Source organism: Chrysochloris asiatica, unplaced genomic scaffold (genome assembly GCF_000296735.1).
Source record: "Chrysochloris asiatica unplaced genomic scaffold, ChrAsi1.0 scaffold00005, whole genome shotgun sequence".
Taxonomy (NCBI): Eukaryota; Metazoa; Chordata; class Mammalia; order Afrosoricida; family Chrysochloridae; genus Chrysochloris; species Chrysochloris asiatica.
The window spans coordinates 13,482,439-13,494,837 of record NW_006408523.1 but is presented as its reverse complement, the minus strand read 5'-3'; the positions used below and the strand labels follow the sequence as shown (position 1 = coordinate 13,494,837).

The 12,399-nt window shown below is 41.9% G+C and overlaps 1 protein-coding gene across 1 annotated transcript in view; it reads right to left on the bottom strand.

The window, feature by feature from the left end:
- The window catches only part of SLC15A1 (solute carrier family 15 (oligopeptide transporter), member 1), a 44,447-nt gene extending 32,979 nt beyond the window's left edge, over nt 1-11,468 (bottom strand). Inside the window, exons 1-8 of the mRNA XM_006832062.1 lie at nt 11,384-11,468; nt 11,301-11,317; nt 10,827-10,908; nt 10,584-10,725; nt 8,975-9,094; nt 6,226-6,325; nt 5,269-5,359; nt 2,586-2,669 (exon numbers count right to left, since the gene is read on the bottom strand). Coding sequence (XP_006832125.1) covers nt 2,586-2,669; nt 5,269-5,359; nt 6,226-6,325; nt 8,975-9,094; nt 10,584-10,725; nt 10,827-10,908; nt 11,301-11,317; nt 11,384-11,468 — 721 coding nt within the window. The remainder of the gene's footprint in view (nt 1-2,585; nt 2,670-5,268; nt 5,360-6,225; nt 6,326-8,974; nt 9,095-10,583; nt 10,726-10,826; nt 10,909-11,300; nt 11,318-11,383) is intronic.
- Between the last annotated feature and the right edge of the window lie 931 nt (nt 11,469-12,399).

Genomic DNA, 12,399 nt, shown 5'->3' with positions numbered 1-12,399 from the left:
TTTTGTCTGAAGCATGGAGACCTAATTTAAGCATAATGTTGGTGCACACAGGAATTTCTATGATTTGGCTGCTTATCCGACAGAGCCACTGTGTTCAGTGTGTATTAGATGCATAAATTTGCATGTTTTTAGAAGTAAAATCATAACCTGTGATGTAAGAATGACTTGTACAGACTAAACAAAAATTTAGTCTAAAGTACTTGCTACAGTGTCTGGTACACAATACAGAACAATGCTTTCTCAAGTACTCTCTGTTTTGCTTCCCTAAATTAGAGAAGACAGGGCATCCATGGGCTTTCCAAGTGAGTGTACCAGCATTCCAAGAATTCTGGAAGAAATGGACAAATGAAAAAGGGGAAAATCGAATACGGGGCTTTAGCACAGATGCAAGGATAAAACTAAACTGCTAATGCCTGAGCAGACAGATTGACAAGGGGCCTCCTTGATGCTACTGTTGTTGTTAAGTGTTGTGGAATTGGTTCTGACTCATCGTGACCCTGTACAGGGTTTTTGAGGAGCGGCTGGTGGGTTTGAATTGCTGGCCTTGTGGTTAGCAGTCCAGTGGTTACCCTGTTGTTAGGTGCCATCGAGTCGGTACTGACTCATAGTGACCTTATGCACAACAGAATGAAACACTGCCCGATCCTGGGCCAACCTCACTATTGTTGCCATGCTTGAGCCCATTGATGCTGCCACTTTGTCAATCCATCTTGCTGGGGATCTTCCTCTTTTTCTCTGATCCTCCACCCTACCAAACATGATATCCTTCTCCAGCGAATGGACCCCCCTGACTATATGTCTGAAGTATGAGAGACAAAGTTTGGCCATCCTGGCCTCCAGGGGGTGCTCTGTCTGCACTTCTTCCATCATGGATCTGTTACCCTAGAGTGCCAAAAGTGATTGTGGCTAACTGCTCCTTGGCGTGGTGGGAGAAGCAGCTCTGGAGACTAAAGCTGGTTTTTGGGCTCTGTTACTTTCCTGGACCATCATCGTTCCAGGCAGATTCTCCCATGTTTTTAGACCCTATACATTTCCTATATGGGGGTTGTTATGGGTTGGAATAGACTCGACAGCACTTAACAACAACAACATTTCCTAAGTCAGTGTCAAGAACTAACATGCAAATTTATGCATCTAATACACACTGAACACAGTGGCTCTGTCGGATAAACACCAGACTGCGAACCACAAAGTTAGCAACCTGAGCCCACCAGCTGCTCCTCAGTCAAACAGATGAGACTTCTGGCTCCTAAGTGCTGTGGAGATTTATAGCCTCAGAAACCTTCTACAGGGATGCTATGAATTGGAACCAACTCTATGACGACAACAACAATGTACACATATGAAGGAGCTTCAAAAGTATGTGGAAAAAATTTGACTATCTTTTCATTTAATTTTCCACGCAATTTTTGAACCCCCTCACGTATTCCTTCCAGAGGGGTTGTGCACTGGTAGAAATATTTTGAAATGATCCATTATGGAAATTTAGATGTTCACGGGAAGTATTTAAACAACAACCAAACCAGGTTACCGTTTCTTCTTGTAAACTATAGATTTCTGCCATGGGTTAATGTAGTTTACTAGAGTCTCCCCTTTGTCTTATTCTGCCTGAATACCAGCAAAACCTTTAAATGTTCAACTCAGTTGATTCCTTTTTCTGTAAACATGTTTTTGGATCTCATTTCCTCTGAAACAACGTGCAAACTCTGAATACTCAGAGCACATTTAACACTGATAGCAATTCATATTTATTGAGTTGAGAAGATACTCAGCAAAACATACACCCATTCAACACTTTCTACATGAACGGTTCACTGACATTGATGGCATTCTTGAACTTGTATAATTATCACCCTCCTTCTTCTGAGTAGCTTCTCCCCATTCACAAAAACTCACTGGCCCCTAAGGTTCCCATGTCATCTTCTGAGCTCATAGAGATAGTTCACAAAAGAGCATCATGTTCATGGCAAACAGCTTTTCACAGTTAAAGCTAAACTACTGTTTGGTTTGAAAAAGCCTTCAGGGAGTAATTGTGGTTTCAGGTTTTAAGATAATCTCAGAGCAACAGTTTTAGAGGGTCATGTACTCTACATGACTCCATAAACTCTGGAGTTCATGAATTTTTCAAATTCTGCTCTGCATTTTCCCCCCCTTTGATCAAGATTCATCTCTAGAATCCTTGATCAAAATGTTCAGCAATGGTAGCCAGATAGCATACAGTTCTGGTCTCAGGGCAAAAGAGCCAATTAGCCTACAGTCCTATCTTCCTGCTGTTCCAGACTCTTCACCTCCTTCTGTTGCTCCAGGTGACTAGAGACCAATTGTCATGACAGCACTTCTTTAATCTACTCTTACAATCAGTCACAACGGGCACCGTGGGGTCTGACCTGATGATTGTTGTTATTAAGTGCTATAGAGTCAGTTCTGACTCATAGGGTCCTTGTATAGGGTTTCCGAGGAGCAGCTGGTGAATTTGAACTGCTGACCTTGTGGTTCAAACCGACTGTGGAGTCCAGGCATTCACCCACAGCGCCACACCAGGACCTGATGACAGGCTCAGATGAATTCAACTGATTTCTACTTACTCAGAGATACAGCCATGAGAGCAGCTGGAACACCAAATGCCAGTGGGTAGCAAGGTTGTTTTGTGTGAATTCCACATAGTTGAACTGGGGAGAAATGATACATTTAAGATTAATTATGGCATTGGTAATGTCTACATTTGTTACTGTTGTTAAGTTCTGTTGAGTCAGTTCTGACTCATAGTGATCCTGTACAGGGTTTCCAAGGAGCAGCTGGTAAGTTTCAACTGCTGACCTTATAGTTCAAATTGACCTTGTGGTCCAGTGCTTTATCCTACAGCACCACACCAAGACGCCAATGCTCACATTGTTGTTGTTAAGTGCTGTTGAGTCGGTTCTGACTCATAGCGACCCTGGATAAGGTTTCCGAGGAGTGGCTGGTGAGTTTGAACTGCCGATCTTGCAGTTCAAACCAACTTATGGTTGAGCACTTATCCCACCTACATGTCAAAATGCTACAAGATGAGCAACATGGCTGTCAAAGTTAGCAAGAGCTTATATTATCTTACATTATACACCAGGACTCTTGCTCACATAGCTCTCATTAAAAAAATAAAAATCCTTTAACTTTTTTTTGCATATTGCTTTCATTTAATGTTCTAGATTTATCCATTTACCTGTTTTCAGTGCTCCCTGAGCAAAGCAGCATTGAAGTAAACAGAATTGGAGACAGACAGATTCCAGTCTTAGCACCTAAATAGATGTCTGATCCTAGCCAAGTCAAAATCAGTGGGCCTCTTTATGATCTGTGAATTTTCTAATAACTTGAAGATAGTAAATTTTCTAATAACTTGAAGAAGGTAAAATCAAAATACATTAGGAAAAATCAAGATTGTATGTTCCTGTACTTAAAGGGAATTAAGAAACAGTTCGATGACCTCAGACAGTGTTTATAAACCTCTGTAAATGTCTAGACGAAACACTGTAGGCTCTGTGGGTCATTTGGTTACTTTCACAACTACTCAGCTCTGCCTGTGTGGGGTGGGCACAGCCACAATGTGAATGAATGACCCATGAACAATGGTTTGCTGACCCCTGTCTAGGTCCTATTTTTGCTCGGAAATCCTATGATGATTTTACCTTTAGGTAAAATAAGACTTTGGAGGAAGAGATGAAGAGATTATTGGGGATCCTTTCCGTGGAATGCTGGGACCCATGAGATGATCTGATTCAATAGGGGTTTTGACCAGGGAGCTGGGGACCTGAAGCCGAATCTACAATGTAACAAGATGCCCAGGTGATTCGTACGTATTCATAAGAAACAGAAGCCCCTAGTCAAAACCCCTGTAAGATCAGGTAATCTTAGAGTAGGGGTGAGGAATCTCTGGCCAACGGTCTGTATATTGTTGTTGTTGTTAAGTGTCGTCGAGTCAGTTCCGACCCATAGCGACCCTGTACAGGGTTTCCGAGGCTGTAAATCTTTACAGGAGCAGAAAGCCTCATCTTTCTCTCGCGTAGCAGCAGGTAGTTTTGAACTGCTGACCTTGCGGTTTGCAGCCTGATTTGTAACCACTACACTACCAGAGCTCCGTATAAGGTCCTCGAAATCGTTTGGTCTGGCCCTGCCAAAGCAACTACAGTTCCAGCCATCACATTTGATGTTGTTTTTAAGTGCCGTCGAGTCGGTTCCAACTCATAGCGACCCTGCATAAGGTGAACTTGAACCACCCACCTTGCGGTTCAGGTTGACTTTGCAGTCTAGTACAGGGGTGAGTTACTTAAATGTTTGACTAAATACAGCAGGATAATCTTTAAGTTGATACTTTTGTCTGGCCCATGAATGATGTGATAAATTTTGGCAGTAAAATTTGTTCTCTACCCTTTTCTTGGAAGACCTAGCTTTCTATATATTCAGAAGAATCACCTGGGGAATTTTGTTAAAAAGGAGATTTGGATTCAGTCTATCTGGGGTGCAGGGGCAAATTCTCAGTAAGGCACTGAACTAGAAGAAACTGCCATGAAGGGTGAGTTCATGAAATGTTCTTTTAAGTTGATGATTTTGCATGTGCTGCAAATGATGTTATAAATTCTGGCCGAAAGAACATTCCCCACCAAAGGAGTCCTGGTGTGGAGCTGTGGGTTAATGCACTGGACTGTAAAGTTGGTTTGAACCACAAGGTCAGTGGTTCAAACTCACCAGCTGCTCCTTGGAAACCCTATACAGGGTCGCTAGGGGTTAGAATTGTCTTGATGGCACTTAACAACAACAACAACCACCGCTGAGCTAAGGGATTTCAATAAAATTTATATGTCTTGCTGTAGAATTGATTCTGGCTGAGAGTCCCCCTCTAGAACAGAGTGGAATTGCTCCATGGGTTTCGTCTTAAAGACTGGAAATATTTATGGAAGCAAACTGCTAAATCGTTCATCCACAGAGAGCCTGGTGGATTTGAACTGCTGCCCTTTCGGTTAGTAGCCAAACACTTAACCACCAGGCCTCCTTAAGTAAGATTAGAAAAGGAAGTGAAACTTGAAAAGAAGAGAAGAATTTCATATTCTGGATTTCAGTTTCTACACTAGCCATGTATCTGACAGCTGAAGTGTAAGTCAAGAGTGACTGGAGGAGGGGGCGGGAACCAAACCGACAAAGCAGAGACTTCATTTCTTTACTTGGCTTTCTTCTCCTCAATTAAAAAAGGAAGACAGAAGGCCTTTCCATTTTTTGGGGGGGATTTTTTTGTTTTACCTCTGAGTATGGGAGTGATGATTGTAGAAAGCAAACTGCCAGCATTGATGGCCAGATAAAAGATGGAAAAGAATCGGTTTCTTTGTTTCTCCTGTAAGGAAAAGGACAATTTTGAAGTATGACCACCTTGATTCTGTATCAATTGATCAAACGTAGCTGCTGATCTGATTTTTATCCAGTAAATAACATGAGGATAAAACAAGAAAAGGTTGAAATTGCCCAAGAGTTCATTTGATTTAGATCCACAATCAACACTCATGGAAGCAGCATTTACAAAATCAAATGACGTATTACATAAGGCAAATCGGCTCCCAAAGACCTCTTTAAAGTGTTCAAGAGCAAAGATATATCACTTTGAGGACTATTGTGTGTCTGACTCCTACCATGGAATTTTCAGTCATTTCATATTCACACAAAAGATGGACAATGAATAGGGTAGACCCTAGAAGAATTGATGCCTTTGAATTAGGGTATTGGGAAAAACTATTGAAAGTATTGTGGGTTGTCATAAGAACAAACTAATTTGTCTTGGAAGAAATGCAGCCAGAATGTTCCTTGGAAGCGAAGATTCCGAGACTTTTATTTCGTGGATTTTGGACATGTTATCAGGAGGGACCAGTCCCTGGAAAAGTGCATCATGCTTGGTAAAGTAGAGGGTCAGCAAAAGCGATGAAGACCCCCAAGGAGGTGGGCTGACAATAGAGACAGCAACAATGGGCTCAAGCATGACAATAATTGTGAGGCTGGCTCAGGACTGGATAGCGTTTTGTTCTGTTGTGCAAAGATAGGGTTGCTATGAGTCAGATTCAACTTGACAGCATCTCAGAGCGACAACATCTTACTTTCAAGGGTACTTGAAAAGAGCCAACTGGAGAACAGATTTTTGGGTTTTTTCTTTTTTGGGGTCACTGATATTTAATTCCATTATTTGGTTTCTGTGAAGGTATGTGCTCTTACCTGGCCCTCTTCAAATTGATCTCCACCAAAGGCAGACACACAAGGCTTTATTCCTCCTGTCCCAAGAGCTATCAGAAGCAGGCCAATCATGGACAGAGCCCTGGGGATAGAAGAGGTTGCTGAAGGTCAGTTTCTTCAAAGCAGAGCTCTCTCTTTCCCTAGTTTCCTGCTGAGGACCCAGAGCAAGGGCAAACCTGGGGAAGACTCCACAACTTTCTGAGAAAAAATAAATCAGAGGATATGCTATCTTGATAGTTCAATAACAACTTGAATTGATGGCCCTTCAAGTTCATGTCTTTGTGAAATAGTTTACCATCTAGAAAATGGATAGCAATGACTTAAAGTCAGATAAAGACTGATGTTCGGAGCTCTTTTGAGCCATATAGTTATGCAGTAAATGAATGAACAAATGAAATGCTCCTTAAATAAATATGTATAAGCATTGTTCCTGGTACAACTGTTACAGGCTAATAACAGCACGGAAACGGCAGTGGGAAACATGACTGACATGAAAAGCAGACTATCAATTTACAAAGAAATAGCTACACTATGTGGGGGGTGGGGCGAGTGTTTTTAAGGATTACTTCTTTTTATTTACTTTTTAATTTCCCAAGTTATCGGCAAGTATTTTCCTTCCTGAATTGGAAAAAAAAAAAAAAAATTATTCCTAGAATATATCAACCCTCATCTTGTAGTTATATGTGTTTTACAGTTAGTTGCTACAAATTTAAACTTTTGCAAGTGTGTACTTTATATCATCTTGGCTGCTAGTGTTGCTTAAAAATACGAAAACTCTTATGAAACAGGAAAAGTCAAGGAAAATACCACACATGAGAAGAGTTGTTTTTAAAAGCAGCTCTCCTTCCTGGGTTTCTTGTTGGTCTCATAACACAGCTCACGTTTAACGTGGTTACTCTGTGACTGCTGTCCAGTCAGTTTTGAATGGTGAGTCTTAGGTGTACCGTGTAGAACAGAACCACAAGGTCTTTAGGCCCTGACCTTTGGGAAGCAGATGTCCAGGTGTGTCTTCCAAGGTCCCTCTGGGTGGGTTTGAACTGCCAACCTTGTGCAGTCATTGAGTGCATACCCAAGGGCCCCATGTTGTTACTTGACTCATTTAGAAGAAAAGCAGGGTCACATCATAGTGGATTACAAGCTGGGGTGCTAGCCCTAAGGTCAGTAGTTTGATGGTACCAGTTACTCTTGGAGAAAAAGATGAGGTTTTCTGTGACTGTAAAGATTTATAGCCTCGGAAACTCTATATAGGGTCACTAAGAGTCAGAAGCAAATCGATGGCACACCACCACCATGCTCTCTTGTGAGACTTTAGCCATGATCCACTACTAATTCCATGAAATAAAATAAATAGCTAAGATTTACTGAGCATTTATCACTTACCAGGCAGCATTGGAAGGACTCGGCTTTAACCCACAACAGTCTGATACAAGAACTCCTATAGGATCAGCACTGGACTGCTAACCACAAAGTTGGTGGTTCAAACCCACCAGCTGTTCCTCAGAAATCCTATACAGCTAGGAGTCGGAACGGGCACTTAACAACAACACTGCTATTACAAATAGGGAAACTGAGGCACACAAGTTAAGAAATTTGCTCGAGATAACACAACCAGAAAGAGACACGACTAGAATTTGAATCACATCACCTGACTTAGAGGCCTGGTGTGGCACTGTAGGATAAGCACTTGACCACAAGGTCGGTTTGAACTGTAAGGTCAGCAGTTCAAATTCACCAGCCGCTCCTTAGAAACTCTCAGAATTGATTTGATGGCACTTAACGACAACAAGAAGCTGTTTTACAGATTAGAAAACTAAAGACTAAAGACAAGGGAGAATAACTTGCCCAAGGTCATATAGCTACCCTGTGAAGAGCTGGGGATCTAACTCTAAACCACTCCCCTCCATCAACAGAGTTCCCTGTGGGACCCAAGGGTGCTGATATCAAGATGCCTGGTCTGAACAGCAGTCAGATTTTCTAATAAGTCAGAAATGTGAGGACCACAGATACTAATTTGAATTTCAATTATATTTTCCCAACCCCAAACATTATTTTCTCTATAGATCAAGAATTTAAATACAAAAAGAGAAAACAAAATAAATCTTTACAACCAAGGTGCTAGACAAGGATAGGGAATGCATTAGTTTAGTAACATTTGTCAATAAAACTAACATTCATTGGAGGGGGTTGTAACCACAGCAATGAAACGATATATGATAGGATGAATGTAAAGCTAATGTTCTCCATGTAAACTATCACATAATTCACAATGAAGCATTAAACAAAACAAAACAAAACAAAAAACTAACATTCATCAAGAACCCAGCAAATAGGGCTGCAATAAATATTCATGAAATGGAATGACTAAAAAATACACAGAAGTGTGGCACAAGATGGAAAACCAAGGGCACAAGAATCCTGAGGAAACCTGGTGGTCTCTGGGAATGTTTCTCTATAGAGTATCAAGTCTAACACTAAGGCTCCACTCACTGATCATGCATTAGATAGGAGGTTCCCAGGACAGTTGTCCCTCAAAGTCAACAATCCCCCTAAGATGATAACATACAGAAGACTCAACTCTGAGTTAGGAAAACTGCCTTCTCAATACTATTCTGAAAAGAGAAAGTCTCCTTACACTCTTGGAGAAACTCAAAGAAAAGGATTAAACATTAGAACATGCATTGAGCAACCACGATTAGGATGGGGAGACAGGGAGTCATTAGCATCAACTCACACATGCACAGAAATGTTGTCCGGGGTCCCATCTTTGTTTGCGTCTGTGAGGTCATGAATGGAGCTCACTGCAGTGACAGCTTGTCCGATTGTGTAAACAATAGATAACGACACAATTGTCCTGGGTTCGAACAGAGACAGTAAGTTGATTACACAATGGCAATACAAAATTCCACCACAAAAGACCCCTTTCCTTCAAAATTTTCAAGAGCCCTGTCATGAATACACTTGTTTTTCAAACTTGGCTAGTGTTGGAAGCAGAAGGGGAAAAGATCCTCTTTATTTTTGAGCTATTTTTTGTATTACTTAATGTTTTGTATTACTTAATGACTTAAATCTGGATCTTTGAACCAGGACTTTATTGCTAAGAAATTTGCATTTCTCCTCCAGATATAAGGAGCCCAGGTCAGCAGTTGGAACTCATCAGTGGCTCGGCAGGAAAAAGGTGAGGCTGTCGGCTCCTGTAAAGATTTAGGCCCGGAAATTGATTTCATGGCAGTGGATGGTTTGATTACTAGAGAGACTGACTCAGAATTTACTTTTTAACAAGATTTCTGGATGAATCATATAGATTCTTATAAACATATACATAAGAGTAACCTGGGGGAGGGTCTTAAAATGTAGATTCTGATTCAGTATATCTGGGGTGGAAATGCAAAATTTCAGCAGGATATCAAATTGTAAAACCCTGGTTCCAACTGTGAGAGATGCACATGTACCAAAGTGACTGGTAGCAGTATTTGACCATGTGCGGACCATTGGTTATTTTGGGTATAACTGTTTTGAAACAGCGACTATTCCAGCTTCTGCCCATGTTTGTTCTTTGGTCTTCACTGGGTCATAGGACGTGTTTCTTGGTAATTCCCGCTGACTCCACTCTTGGAGCTCTTCCTATAGAATGTTGTTGTTGTTGTCAGGTGCCATCGAGTCGGAATGACTCATAGCGACCCCATGCACAGCAGAACGAAACAATGTCTGATCCTGGCCAACCTCACTACCGCTGTCACACTTGAGTCCATCAATGATGCCACCTGGCTGATCCATCTCGTTGGGGGTCTTCCTCTTTTTCTCTGACCCTCCATCTTACCCAGCATGACATCCTTTTCGAGCAACTGTTCCCTCCTGACAATATGTCCAAAGTATGAGAGAAGAAGCTTAGCCATCCTGGCCTCCACGGAGCACTCTATATAGCACTCCTACAGCCTAAAAGGATGCTTTCTTGAGCTACTTTGTGCCGTGTAGTCTTTCTGCCCATTGACAGTGTAAGCCCCTCCAAAGTCAGGACATACATTAGGGTTTTTGGTTTTCCTTGCACATCATTAATGACAGAGTATCCCCGCTACTGTTTCAAGCTGAAATAAAGATGTAACTCTTTGGAGAAGGAAAACACCAGCTAATGATTCTTGTATTCACTCTGCTATATGCCAGGCAGACTGCTAGGTTCTGGGGATGGACAATGAGCAGAAGTAAGGTCTACAATGTTCTTCTAAGCTACAATGTTCTTTATACCCCTTAAAGTCTTCTTCATTCCCAGATGACACCGTCCTAAACCACAAAGTGTACCATTACTCTTTGGCTTGTTCATTAACAAGAATGTTTCAAGTACTCACTTGAACTTTCCCAGCCACGAGTCGGCAATAAGAGCTCCAAGAATTGGTGTCAGGTAGCACAGAGCAACAAATGTGTGGTAGATGGCCGTGGACAGATTATCATCCCATCCAATGAACCGTCGGAAGTACAGGATCAGGAGTGCTTTGCACAGGGGAAGACAGAAGAGGGAGGAGGAACACAGTTAGAACTAGTGGTGATGATACACACTCTTCTCCAAAGGGTGAGACACGTTGACAAGTTACCTCTCATTCCATAGTAAGAAAACCTTTCACAGAATTCATTGATCACGATGAAGAAGATGCTCAAGGGGTACCCAAAGCAACTCTGACAAAAACAAAATGAGATTTAAATAAACTTCTTTCTGGTTCGTATTCACAAACTAAAACCAATAGCATGAGACGTAGATGATGCACATTTAGTAACGTGTTGGTGCCTACCCAGAGTGGGAATCTAGAATCTTGAGGTATTCATTCCCTCATAGTAATCTTTCCACATAAAATAACATTGAAATACAGCATCTAGGTTGATTGTTGTTCTGAGAAGGGAGGTATACAGCACTTCCTAAATAGAAGACAATCCACACAGCGACTCCACATTTACACTAGGCGCACAATGCATATGGATTAAGGAAATAAAAGTTCTGAACAATTAGAAGCAAAACAAATGGGAAATTTGGCAAAATGAATATACATGGAGAAGATAAAAAGAGTACATACCCGTGATTTGGACACTCCTACAAGAAAAAAAAAACAAAACCTTTATTAATATCAAGCAATTCATTTTTTTTTCTGCCTCTGACTCTTCGTGGCGATAAGAACGCTGTTCACTAGCATGCTCATCTTTTCTATAGCATCCGAGCCCCATATCCCAGGCCACTTCTCCATTACAACCCAGGTACCTGTATCTTTTTAAATGAGTTCCTCAGGCCCTGCTCGTGCCATTGGAATTGAGAACCAGTGGCTCCGAGAATCATACCGAAACCATTTTCTCCTTCAAACACTTCAAAGGCTGCGTATACACACAGGCTCAAACACAAACATTTTGGCATATCCTTTGTTGTCTCTCAGGGTCATTGGGTTACATTGAAGCTTCACTAGCTGAAATATCATGTGCTTATGGGTGCCTGGGAGGCCTCTGGGTGGCACAATCGATCTGTGCTCCGCTGCTTATTGAAAGTTTGGCTGTTGGAACTCACCCGCGGTGCTGGGAAAGCAAGGTCTGGTAGTCCACTGTAATAAAGATGACAGCCAAGAAGACCCTAGGGCACACAGGTCTACTCTAAACACAGGGGGGTCTTTATGAGTTGGAATTGACTTGACGGCATTGGATTTGTTTTTTGGTGTGGATGTCGAACACACAGTGATGGTTTAATCACCATTTCCTACTTCCTACAGAGCTCTGGTAGTGTAGTGGTTACGAATCGGGCTGTTAACCTCAAGGTCAGCAGTTCGAAACTACCAGCTGTTCTGTGGGAGAAAGATGAGGCTTTCTGCTCCAGTAAAGATTTACAGTTTCGGAAACCCTGTAAAGGGTCACTATGGGTTGGAATCAACTCTACGGTACTTAACAACAACAACAGAGCTTGGCTCTGTCCCCATCCCTTCTGCACACATGGACAAGTCTATGGATACCCTATTACTTGTTCAGTGAACACGAGCACCCACCCAAACTCCTTAACACACAGGATACCCACCCTTTTAATGGGCTCTTTCCCACTCAAGCTTAACCCACAGATGCTTCCAGATACCTCCTCTGTGCCACCAGGCAGTATAGGTGCCACTCTACATGGTCATGGTGTGGGAATGCACAGGTTCA